Below are 12,751 nucleotides of genomic sequence, written 5' to 3' on the forward strand. Positions count from 1 at the left end.
ATTGATGGTATTGTTGAAATTTCAGCATCTGAGAAGGCCAGAAAACCCCCAAAACAACAACACAAAGCTAGATAGAGACCATACTATATCCTAATTTTTTGGTGTAAATTGACTTCATGCATATTTAATTTGAATTAAATGAGTTTAAGATCATGACAAATAATTTACTTCAAATGAGTGTCATTACCATCAAATGTCATCTAATTGTGTCAAAACATCTACCAAATTGGCAGATTTGCAAAGGTGATTATTGAAGTGCTTTTGTTATTACAAATGTCCTGCGTTGACAGAGCAAATGGGGAAGGACGATCATGTTGGCTCCCTCAGGGCTGGGAAAGTTGGCTTAGCCCCCGTTCTTGTTTAATCTTCTGTGTAACTCATATAAACAAAGGACATCACATGTTCAGTGAAGCTTGAGGAGCATCTCATCTATGTATACCCAAGTAAAAACAGATGGCTTTGTTGGCTCATAAAAGGTTTATGGCCCTCATTTATTTGCCTTCATTACTTGGGATTGAAGGAACCACTGTATCAAAATATTAGACTAGGCAGTCTGTTCTAATCAAGAAGTGAATTATGAACCAAGACAAGAAAACGCGCAGAGGAATAATTTATCAATAAAATAATGAAATTCTGGAGCAGCAATGGATAAAGGTTTTAAATGAGTTACAAAATGAATTCTGGATGATTTGGAAGCAGCAGTGCTGACAGACAAGCAAGAAAGAAGAAGGGAAAGAAAAATAAAATAAAAAGCTGGGCAGATTTCTCATTATTAGCACTGAATATGTAAGTACACAAAGGTTTTTTCATAAGAATTTATTGCAATATTTATGACATTGTTTAAAGTTCAAATGCCCACTGCAGTCCGTTAAACGTTATGGTATTAGTTCCTTAAACTAGTGTCTGAATTGCTCTATTTGAGACTTTAAAGGGAAAAGAAGGTTAAAATGAAGATAAATTAAAGTTAGCTAACACTTTATTTCCTACTGCTTATTAGGTCCAAGCATAGTGTGTGTACTTTACATATCATATGTAAATACATGGATGCGGTGCTAAAGGCTTGGGACATAAACATTATTGGTTCAATAATAACTTGTAGGGACTGATTTGCATTTATTCTCACGACACTTTAGAGTTAAAGACAGCCTGTGCTGTCTTGTGTGCTGCACTGAAATACCCCCACTTTGTTAGAATATTTCTCTTTACATTTCCAACACTTGAGCCAGGTAATTTGCTTTCTCCTACTCCTATATATCTGGCTTGGCTGTTTTGGGATCTGCCCATCAAGAACATGGTTGGGGACCTCAGTCCTACCAGAGTTTAAAAAGTATTGTTTTTTTAATGCAGTCTTCAGAGCTATGGTGTCCTATCTGTTTACATCCTCACATTGATCGGCCTGCCAGCGAATTCATTCACATTCTATGCCTTCACCAAGAAGCTCCATGACAAGCCCACGCCAACCAACATCTTGCTGTTCAACCTGACCATCTCCGATCTGCTCTTCCTGCTGCTGAAGCTGTATAAGGTGGCATGAGAAATGCACTAGCTCCTCCCCAGTTACCTGTGCCCTGTCGCCACCTTCTTTTCCGCCATCTACACTAGCTCTGTCTTTCTGCTGGTGGTTAGCATTGATCGCTACCCGTGCGTGGCCTTCCCCATCCACTACAAGGTCCGTTGCAAGCCGCTCAACGCAGTCGTCTGTAGTGGCTTCATCTGGGTCACCACCTCCACCCGTCTGAGCTTCATCTATATCGTGGACCACCTGACCAAAGCCAAGAACCCCACACAGGACTGCTAGAACAGCTTCACACAGCCACAGTTAGACATGGTGCTGCCCATGCACTTGGAGCTGTGCCTGTTTCCCTACATCCTGCCTCACTTCATCTCCACTATTCTGCAAGGGATACATCAGGCAGAGTGACATAACCTGGAGCGCTAACGCACCGCTCCTCTCACCGCCATCAGCACGGTCTTTGACCCGATCACCATTTATGTCTCCTCGGCTGCCTTCCAAGGATATCTGAAGGGTCTCCTGAGATGCAGGGCTAAGACCAACATCCCTGGCAATGATGTAATTAGTGTGAATACTATTTAAAATAGAATGAGAAAACTTGGCCAAACCAAAAGCATACAAGCATACAACCAAAAGCATACAATCGCTGTTACATCAGCAGCAAAAAATATTAAGTATTTTAATGTGCCAATATATTCCAAACACAGATAAACTGGGAAGGGAATAAACAGATATTTAACAGCATAAGTAAAAATTTGTATTGAATTTTACAAAGTCACAATGAATGGAATTCAGAAAATGTTTGAAACTAAAGCAGCACATCAACACATGAGGAACAAAAAAACCTTTATCCCTGGACCCTAGTAGCAGAGGATAAGTAGCATGGACTGAAGAGTTGCCTTTCAGCCTTTCTATCAATCTTCAACCTTCATCTATCTGTTCAACATAGTGGGAGCTAACATATAATCTCCTAAGTCATTAGAACATTAAACACATACAATGAACACTAATACGATGAACATTGACAAAGAACATTACAGCAGAACATTTACTACGTTACATCCACACGCTACGTCAACAATGACCAATGACGCTGCACACCCTGACGTAGGTTTAAATACACATAGACGAAACGAGGTGCAGGTGTGGCCACAAACGAAAGTCCTCCTACAGCATGTGGCTGACCAAACCACGTCCCTCGCGGGAGGCAAGCGTTCCATGACAGAACCCCCTCCCAAGGGGCGTGGCTCCCGACGCATCCATCCAATGACTGCAAACCTCCAGGCACCGTGTACATGTAAACATAAACACACAGCATGGCAGTGCCCGGCACCCAGCCAGTACCAGGCGAGCCAGGTGCTGCCAGCAAGGGAGACCTCGCAGCGAGAGGGAGAAAGGCAGCTTCCCTGCCTCTCTCAGGGCGGTCCGGTACGCTCCACAAGACGTTGTGCCTGTACAAACAAAACACAAACACACAATAGCGCCCTCACACACACATAAGGTGCTGTGATGTGTCCGATGTGTCCGTGGCCTCAACGGACACGCGGGGGTGTACGTCCGCCCCGGTTCCGGACATGCTAACTCCCCTAACAGTCCTCCTCTCTCCCGCCACTCTAGGAGTATCCCAGAGGCGGTTTGCCTCTGAGGCTTTGGGCAGACCCTTCCAGTCTCACTGGTGAGTCTGCTGAGAGGAAGGGAATCAGGAGATCCTGCTGGCTCCACCCAACCGCCCTCTTTCTGGTCTTCGTGGTGCCCCTCAGTCCTCTTTGGCCCAGGCTCAACAGCCTCAGGCCCCCCCAAGAAATTCCTGGGGGTGTTCCCCTCCGCCTCCAGAGAAAACACGGACATCGAACGCGGTCCTCTCCCCAATATCCTGGGATCCAGGCGGCAGTGCAGGGGGTATCCACGCACCTCCCACTAGGAAGTCTGTTCTTCGCCGTGGGAGTAGGCGTCCTGTGGTGGTTGGTCATTCTGTAACGCGTGGTGGCCCGAGTGCCGCAAGGCGAGGGGCAGGCCGCATAGACTCCAATGTCTGGGACGTACATTTATTTACATTTAACATAAAACACTGGCCAAACCACGTGCCTCGTGGGAGGTGAGCGTTCCGTGACACTAGTTCTGTGTCTGTTCCTCATTGTGTCAGTATTCATTTTGATCTGCTTCTCTCCTGTCATGAATTATTGATTTGTTACTTAACAAAACATAGTATATTACTACATATAAATAAAGCTAAAATATTTACTTTGCTTATTTTACATATGTATACCTGTCACGGTACGCTCCCCTTCCCACTTATCACATGGTACGGCCCGCCATGCGCACGTGGAGTTGTCTTTGTTGACTTTGTTGACTGCCCCCCTGTTTACCACTCCCCCCTGTTTACCACACCCCCCTGTTTACCATCCCCCCTTGTAAGCACACACCTATACCTTGTTGTTCACATCGTTATGTCTGTATTTAAACCCCTGTGTTGTGTAACATGTTGTCAGTCATTATAGATGTTAGTATTCCTGCTCACAGTTTATGCTCGCTGTTCCTATTTCTGCTTTTGTACGTGTTATCGATCATTGCTCTTTCTCACTGCACTAGATCGCTATGTGTGAGTGCCTTTGTTTATCATTTGTATCTAGCGATTGATAAATGTCTTTGTCGACAGAGGTCTGTGCATCCTGATCCTTGCCCTGCAGCACTCGGGCTGTCACATAATGACCAACCACAACAAGATGCCGACTCTCTTGACTAGAGGACTGCTCACAGGGATGCGCTGAAGGCTGAGCAATCAGGACAACACAGAGCAGGCGTGCCCTGAGAGGAAGCACACTGCTCTGATGCTAGGGGATATTCCCCTATTCCCCTGTCTGCATCCTGGAATGTTGGGTAGAGGACCTCAACCAAAGCTGGGGGCCACACCGGAAGAGGAGGAGGAAGACACAGCCAGCTCCAACCATGGAGGGGAACACCCCTGGAATTTCTTGGGGGGGGGGGCCTAGTTGCTACTGGGCTGGGCCCATGGGGAGCAGACTGACTCCTCTGGGACCAGTAGTTGGGTGGTCTAGTGGGGCTGGCTAGGTTTCCATCTGTTGCGACTGCTGTCTCTTTTCTCTTTCTCTTTCAGATGTAGGCTATGAGTACTTGGAGGGTCCACACAAAGCGCAGGAAGAGGACTGCCTCGAGGGTTTCACCTGCATGATGGGCTCTCCCTGGGGAGCTGGCGACGTGTGGGCTGAAGTGCGTCTCGACCCAGGGTGGACGTGCCCTTCTTTGTGAACTGCAGGGCCAGGGACACGCCTCCAGTGCTTGCCCTTCCAGCAGTCACTTTGTTAGTGCATCCTTTTGTGTTTGTCTGTGGGTGCACACAATGACAAGGAGGTGCACCTGGGCGCATCATGTTATCTGTCTCCTCGGCTGGGTCGTCGATGATTTCCGCAGTGCTTCCGGTCCCATTGAGGCTGCTGCCTCCACTGGACTCTGCTGTGCTTCTCATCTGGTTGAGGCTGCGGCTGTCACTGGTAGACATGGCGTTTCCTGCTCCATCGAGGCTGTTGCTGATCGGTGTCGCACCTTCAGACCAGTCAGACTCGCCACGGAGCATCACTGTACCACCCTGGGATAGGCACGGACTTCGCCTTTCCCACTCATGCGTGGGAGACCTCCCTTGGTGGTGGCTTCTAGCTCTCTTTGTTTTGGGTGGGCACCAGGCTTTGCCATGCCACAGTAGCCTGGGGTTCACTGTCCCAGTAATGGAACCGTTGGGTGCTGCACCGCTCGGCGGGGGTTCTGTCACCGTTCGCTCCCCTTCCCACTTATCGCGTGATACAGCCTGCCACATGCATGTGGAGCTGTCTTTGTTGACTGTCCTTTTTGTAACTGCCCCCTTGTTAGCACACACCTCCACCTTGTTCACATCGTTATGATGTGGTTAGGGCAGTGGTAGCTCAATGGTTAAGGTACTTGACTTGTACTCCCAGGTTTGCTGGGTCAAGCCCTACTGCTGTTGGGCTCCTGAGCAAGGCCCTTAACTCTCAATTGCTCAAGTTGTACTCAATCATAATTGTAAGGTGTGTTGCGTTGCTTTGCTTTGGAGAAAAGTGTCAGCTAAATATAAGTATAAAAATGTTATGTCTGTATTTAAACCCCAGAGTTGTGTAGCATGTCATAGGTGTTGGTATTCATGCTCATTGTACTTGTTATCATTCATTGTTTATCCCTCTGCACTAGCTCGCTATGTGTGAGGGTCTTTGTTTATCGTTCTTGTCTTATGCTTAATAAATGCCTGTCTTCATCGAGAGAGGTCTGTGCCTCCTGCTCCTTGCCCTGCGGCACTTGGGCCATCACAATACCGCGAATAAGGTATTTTATGAGAATACTTTATGTATTTATTTTAGAGAAAGGATTACTACACATCTGAATAGATGTAGACACCCAAAATGGAACCTTGCGGTGAAAAGCTAATCCAGCTAGTTGCTCCTCAGAAAATTGATGGAGTCATTCATAAATGTTCACTGAAAATCCTGGAAAAAAATAAATAAATAAAATGCTTCAGACAGGTAACTTTCTAAATCTGTACTGTTTTTAACTTTAAACACCTCAGATTAGCAGTAATTGTGCCAACCCTATGTAATAAACTGTCTCTTTTTGTGTGTGCAACACTACAGACAAATTGTGAGGTGTGGGATGTATTAATAGGTTTTGTTGTCTTTCAGAGGAAGAAAATGTAACAGGAAACTGCAATTACACATTCTGGAATGTAATGTCTGCTAAGAAATGAAACATGAGATAATCATTCAAATACACCAGTAAGTCATTTTTTATTGGGTGTCACTGAGTGCCAAATGTCAGGGGGGGTGGCCTTTTCTTTCAAAAATGAAAGAGTCAGAGTGGCTTCAGTGATAACATATTTGCATGGACTTTGTAAAGTTTCTGAAGTCTGTACTACTCATTACTATTACTGATCTTTTGAACATAACCTATGTATGCCTACATTATTTACTTAATCCAGTTTAATATTATTTTTAGATTATACTTTTTTTAAGGAAAAAAGTGGTCATGCCACTCTGTTTAACTGTAATTCTTACTTTACCCAAGTAAAAATTAGTCTTAAATTGTGTTTTATAACCCTGGAACTCATCACTGACAGTGGGTAAGTAAGGCCTAGTATTATTAAAGATCTAAGCAATGTCTAGATTGTTTCAGTTTAGGAAACAAGACATCTTGTCTTATAGATCTAAGAGGGAAAAATAATTGTATTGTAGTTTAGGGTTTTTTAATTCTATTGTAGAATTAGAATTTTATATTTTAAACATTTTTTAAAAATGTAAACATTTTGTAAACATTTCACTTATTTTTATTGTCAGTACATTAATGATTACATTAGTGATTACAGATTACCACTATTAAAATGTCAACTGCAGGCTGGGGGTTTCTATGAGTGGAGTAACAAATTAAACCAAAAATGTGTTTAAAACTATACAAAGTTTAATAACTTTTACTCTATATAAATAAATCTATTTCACTAATTATTGATGATACAGAATGGAAAAAGATATAGGCAATTTTTTTTTTTGATATAGGCAATGCACAATACATTTTCATTACAAATAATCATCATAGATATTTATATGTTGGTAAGGAAGTACTATTTGAAATGTGGTTTTTCATACATATGAAACCATACAAACATCACAGAAGATCTGAGATAATGCATAAGATGTTTGTGTTCTAGTTAAAGGGGCAGTACACTAAAATAAGCCCACCAGATCCTCCCACTCAAAAACATTTGCACTTAACAAATTTTCCTAACCTGAATCAAACAGGAAATGTGATCAAACTCATACTCTTTGACCTAAAGATAAAAAGATAATATTATCTTTTTATCTTTAGGTCAAAGAGTTTAAGTGCACAGCACAACAATGTTAGTATTAGTATATAAAGGATGCTATATTAGCTTTAGACTAGGAAGCAGTCAATTTACAGTAAGAAATAGATTGCATCTTACAAATCTATTACAATGCAATTCTATTATGGAATCCACTTCTTTGGTATTTCTCTGTACATCTCAAATGTTCATGATAAATACACCCTTATATACCTTGTACCTTATATTCTTGTTGTCATCAACCAGTGCAAAAAGAGTCAAATGTCAGTAACACGACAGTGGAACAGTGGACTGTGTAGTCTGGAATTTGACTACAGTCCATAAAAGCAGCCTTTGCTATGCAAATGTCCTGTGTCATGCACTAATGCTATCATCTAATTCTCATTCCTCCAGTATCTGGCATTTCACAAAATGGCAACGTTTGAGTCCTGGGTCCTTCTGTCCGTCTACATTCTGACCTTCTTAATCGGCCTACCAGCCAACCTCTTGGCCATTTATGCCTTTATCCGAAAGCTCAGTGATAAACCCACGCCCACCGACATCCTACTGCTCAACTTGACGGCATCTGACCTGCTCTTCCTGCTCTTCCTCCCCCTGAAGATGTATGAGGCGGCCTCCAACATGCATTGGTACCTCTCCCAGGTCTTGTGCTCCATCACCTGCTTCATCTTCTTCACCACCATCTATACCAGCTCCCTGCTGCTGATGGCGGTGAGCGTGGATCGCTACCTGGCGGCTGCCTTCCCTGTCACCTACCGTGCGTCGCGCAGGGTGCTCCACGGCATTGTCGGCAGTGTCTTCATCTGGCTGTGCAGTGGCGCCCACTGCACCATCGTCTTCATTATCGTGCACAAGGGCAACGAGAACCAAACAACTCCTAAGACCACCTGCTACAGCAACTTCACCGACAGCCAGAACGATATTATCCTCCCGACTCGCCTAGAGTTCTTTTTAGTGATATTCATGATGCCACTCTTGGTCTGTGTGTTCTGCTACCTCAAGTGCATCTGGATCCTGTACAGCAGGCCCTGCATAGCCAAGGAAAAGAAGCAGAAGGCCATTGGGATGGCGCTCAGCACCTTGGCCGTCTTCCTGATTTGCTTCCTGCCGTATAACATCTCTCACTTGGTGGGCTACAGCATAAATCACAGCCCAGATTGGAGGAACTACACCCTGCTGCTGAGCACCCTCAACACCTGCCTGGACCCCATGATCTTCTACTTTTCCTCCAACACCTATCGCAACACCACCAAACTGTCCTTTTTTAAGATAGCATCCTTTAGGCGCCACAAGGCCCCGAAAACCAATACCTCTGTGGAAATGGACCAGGACATTTGACCTGTCACTGCGTTCATGTATTTCAAGGAAAAAATAAGTATATTATGATGATTTGCTTTTTCGTCAGGACAGATTGAGACAGCAAATAAGTGAAAATGGGGCTCTGAACTCTGAATGGCTGTGTGACTCATATGAGTCAGCTGATAAGGGGAGTGCTAACAGTAGATATTTCTGTTATGCAACATCCTTGTAAAACTTATCCAAACTGAAATCAGATTAACTCATTATTTCCCATTATGTACATTGTGTTGAAATGCATAGGAGTAGTACTAAAAAATCACATAAGCATTGTCATTTGTTCTTAAGTATTTTGCTAATGGGCATAGCAACAACTGCTAGCGAAAGCCTCCTATTGCAATTGGTTGGTGTCCCCTGTGACACTAGGCCTATGAGTCTGATGTCCCACGTGACACTAGGCCTATGAGTCTGATGTCCCATGTGACACTAGGCCTATGAGTCTGATGTCCCACGTGACACTAGGCCTATGAGTCTGATGTCCCACGTGACACTAGGCCTATGAGTCTGATGTCCCATGTGACACTAGGCCTATAAGTCTGGTGTCCATTTTGAGATATTCCAGTGTTAAGGGAATGCTGTCTTTATTTCCCTTTGTGGCAAATAAAAAAGCACTTATCTAAGAGCATCAGAAGATATATACAGTACTAAAGGGGAAATCTGCTGTACGTTTATAAGGCATCTCTGAGGTTAATACATTATATATATAGAAAAAAATATAAATATCAATAATACTCAGTAAAAGAGATTCATGGTTTTTAAATTTTATTTGAAATGCTAGCCAGACTAAATGCAATATATTAAATTGTTTGTGATTTTCACTTGTATTTCATTGTATTATTATAATTTAATATAATTTAAACTTCGCAGTTTCTGCCAACAGCTTTGCTGGTATTCACATAATCATATTTTTGAAGCAAGGACTACAGAAGCAGAAAACCTGAGGTGCCATTTATTTTTGGTACACTGATTCTAGTAAACTGTGAGACTACACTAATATCACTGTTTCATTTCACTATTCTCGAGAATGTTTGTTGTCTTAGTTTCTGTTCCTTGTCTTTTCCTCTTTTTTTTTTTTATGGCTCCCTAGAGTGAGCCAGCCACTCTCATACACTCCTGCATCCTGTAGGCACACACGTAAAATATCCCTGCAAAACAAAGCAGACACCATCAGATCAGTTGATCGGCACTGTATCACAAAGACCACGCAGAAGCTGCACATATGAACCTACCTGCAAAGAAGGTCATGGGCAAGGTGACCCAGCCTAATATGTATGACCAGGAGAAGCGCCAGTCACCAAAGCGTTGGCCCAGGAAGTTAACCGTCACCCCCGTGTAGATAGCCATGGCGAGCAGAAGAAAGAGGGCTGCCGAGATACAGCGGTTTAATTGCGCGGCTCTGCTCCTGTCATTCGGAGGCTAACACATAAATTTGCATTCCTGTGTTGCTTTGAGAACATGAAACTAGACTAACGGTAGGCTGGGCCAGTGCACTTTAATGGCACATGTCAGCTTGTGTACCGCATGTGTACGTTTAATGGGCCGCTTCATCCAGAACTGCAAACGCATGAATGACAAATGGTGTGCTATTAACAAACTGCATGCTATAAATGAATTACAGATATGAGAGTACTAACTTGTGCATTCTTAGCATGTCAACTCACTTGAAGCAAAAAACATGATCCCTGCAGCAAAGGAACGGTTGAACCTCTCAAAAGCAGAGAAGTGAAAGAACGACAGGATGCCTGCGATGATCCCTGCGAAACACGACATGGTTGACAGGATCATGAAGGCCCTGGTGGCATTCCAGTACGCTGAGACGAGAGACAGACAGACAGAAAACAAGCATGCAAGAGCAACAGGGAAGGGAGGAGAGATGTTAGTGCATTGTACCATGGAGAACTGATCTGAGGTTTTAAACCTGACAACATGATTAATGAGCTGACTATATGTGCTCTTTTTACATTGTTGTTTTAACAAACAACTATGCTAACAGTTAACAGATAAGTGAAATTAAATGGACACAATATTAGTGTTTTAGTGTCACTTAGGGGCCCAGTCTTATCACCAGCTGTGTTGACATAGTGCCTGTCTAAACATTAACCCAGAAATTACTCCTGTCTTTTTTGCCACAGGGCCTAGCTTTACCTACGAGCAGTGACAACCAGAATGGTTTCTCCACTAACGTACCTATGATGTCTATTTGCATGTATTAATGACTGTGAGGCAGTTTTCTCCCCGGACGTACCTATGCTGTCCATCTGCGTGTAGCACTTGCCAGACAAGCAGTACCGCCATAGGCCCTGGTGAGCCAAGCTGCCAGACAGGCGATACTGCATCCAGTAGTCGGTAGCCGTGGAGACCACCAGGAGGATGTTCCCCACAAAAGCACAGAAGAGCCCTCCTCCCATAAAGCTGTACATTCTGATGGGTGCTGTGGAAGCTGCTATGTCCAAGGCCACTGCGTATGGACATGGGATCAGAGCACAGTAGCAACGTTAGTGCACAGCATGTCGGGTCTTGGCTACATTCACCATGGTCACAATAGGACCAACTCAGTCCAGTTTCAGGCTTCAGACATCGGGGCTCATAGCACAAGGCTTGTGTATCATACTTTATGTAATATGATGTCAATTGGAGGGCCTTGGATGTAAGTGGAAGACACAGTTACTCTGTCTGTGTCAGCAGTGCACAGGTCAGTGTGTGTGACACAGTCACTTGATCTAAGTATGGCAAGGGCTGTTGTTTGCTAAAGGGATGACAGGCTATCAATTTTGTATGAATTAATCTGGACAAATATGATGTGAAATAAGATCAAATAAAAGTAATAAAAAATACAACAACAATAATAATAATAATAATAAACAGACAAATTATTTTGAATAAGGTTTCATTCTAAGGGAGAAGTAAGTAACGAATGGCACATCAACTATAATACATGTAAGTAACTATAATCCATGTAACTACCATAGTTCCTTTAGGATTAGGAGTTTATAAACACTCCTGCAAGTCCCCTTTTGCTACCTACATTCAATATTCCGCTTTGATGAGAATATATGCCATAGAAAACTCCATACCTAAGAGGCTTAGAACACAATACTGTGTAGTATTTACCAGTACATAAACAGCTGTGTGTGTCCTGGGGTTTCACATATCTCACCAGCCTTTGTGCTGTGTTGGAGGAATTTAAAGTCTGTAAATGCAGTGTGACACATTTTGTTGCAACAAACTACAATGGTAAAAAAAAATTACCAAAAAGGATATTCTAAGTCTTCCTTGAGCTTTCATGTGTTAAATGTTTAACTGGCACATGAAGCTGGATGTTAAAAGGTTCTAACTGACAAATGAAGCTATTGCTAAAGGCATGAAATTTTTAGATTTGGTGAAAAGCAAAACTGGTTTGTGGTTAATTTATGTCAGTTCATTCATTAACTTTAGCCTCAGGTATTTAAATTTATAATCTGGAATACAGATCATTATTTGGTTCGCAGTCTCCATTTCCGTTGTTCTGTGGAAGGCAGAAACATGTAGATGAAGCGATATTTTTTCACCTTTTTTTTTTTTTTTTGCTTTTGTGTATCGGATATAATCACATCTCACATCTAATGTAATTTCTCTCAGTTCAAAAAGTTATATCAGATATGCAATGAACTACCATTATATAAAAACATTGTTGAATTAGCAAAAGTGTAGCTGTGGGCTGCTAGACTAAGCAATTCTCCCAAAATGGTATCTGTGGGGTAAACTGAGCCAGAGAGCCTTGGGTGGCACGTTGAACCAGTGCTCCATCTGACCACCTCAAGTTGATATGTAGTTAAGTCAGATATATGGTGTTTAAATTGGTGTTTCATCATAAAAATGAATAACTGACATTATATTTCATATTTTAGGTGTTGAACAGCTGGCATGCCACATAGGTAATTACAGAAGAAAAACAGACAGGGACTCCATGTCCCCAGAGAGCAACACTTCATATTTCCTCTGCAACCTACATGCATGGAATGAAATTT

At 42.9% G+C, this 12,751-nt stretch overlaps 2 protein-coding genes and 1 pseudogene across 2 annotated transcripts; 2 read left to right on the forward strand and 1 right to left on the reverse strand.

Annotated features, from left to right (window-relative positions):
- Nucleotides 1-311: 311 nt before the first annotated feature.
- Nucleotides 312-3,434, forward strand: LOC118241439 (annotated as a pseudogene).
- Nucleotides 3,435-7,799: 4,365 nt separating this feature from the next.
- On the forward strand, nucleotides 7,800-8,820 carry LOC113588473 (free fatty acid receptor 2-like). The gene has a single exon (XM_027027662.2). It carries the CDS (start codon nucleotides 7,800-7,802, stop codon nucleotides 8,724-8,726), a length of 927 nt encoding a protein of 308 aa, XP_026883463.1. The 3' UTR covers nucleotides 8,727-8,820.
- Nucleotides 8,821-9,799: 979 nt separating this feature from the next.
- On the reverse strand, nucleotides 9,800-11,164 carry lim2.5 (lens intrinsic membrane protein 2.5). The gene is made up of 4 exons (XM_027027648.2): nucleotides 10,990-11,164; nucleotides 10,406-10,555; nucleotides 9,974-10,108; nucleotides 9,800-9,889 (listed from the first exon to the last, which is right to left on the reverse strand). Exons 1-4 carry the CDS (start codon nucleotides 11,162-11,164, stop codon nucleotides 9,828-9,830), a joined length of 522 nt encoding a protein of 173 aa, XP_026883449.2. The 3' UTR covers nucleotides 9,800-9,827.
- Between the last annotated feature and the right edge of the window lie 1,587 nt (nucleotides 11,165-12,751).

This window comes from Electrophorus electricus, chromosome 5, assembly GCF_013358815.1.
Source record: "Electrophorus electricus isolate fEleEle1 chromosome 5, fEleEle1.pri, whole genome shotgun sequence".
Lineage (NCBI taxonomy): Eukaryota > Metazoa > Chordata > Actinopteri > Gymnotiformes > Gymnotidae > Electrophorus > Electrophorus electricus.

Coding starts and splice junctions, on each gene's coding strand:
- LOC113588473 (XM_027027662.2), top strand. CDS start 7,800: ATGGCAACGTTTGAGTCCTGGGTCCTTCTGTCCGTCTACATTCTGACC.
- lim2.5 (XM_027027648.2), bottom strand. CDS start 11,164: ATGTACAGCTTTATGGGAGGAGGGCTCTTCTGTGCTTTTGTGGGGAAC. Junction 10,556..10,989: donor CACGCAGATGGACAGCATAG/GTACGTCCGGGG, acceptor CTCTCGTCTCAG/CGTACTGGAATGCCACCAGG. Junction 10,109..10,405: donor GATCATGTTTTTTGCTTCAA/GTGAGTTGACAT, acceptor GTATCTCGGCAG/CCCTCTTTCTTCTGCTCGCC.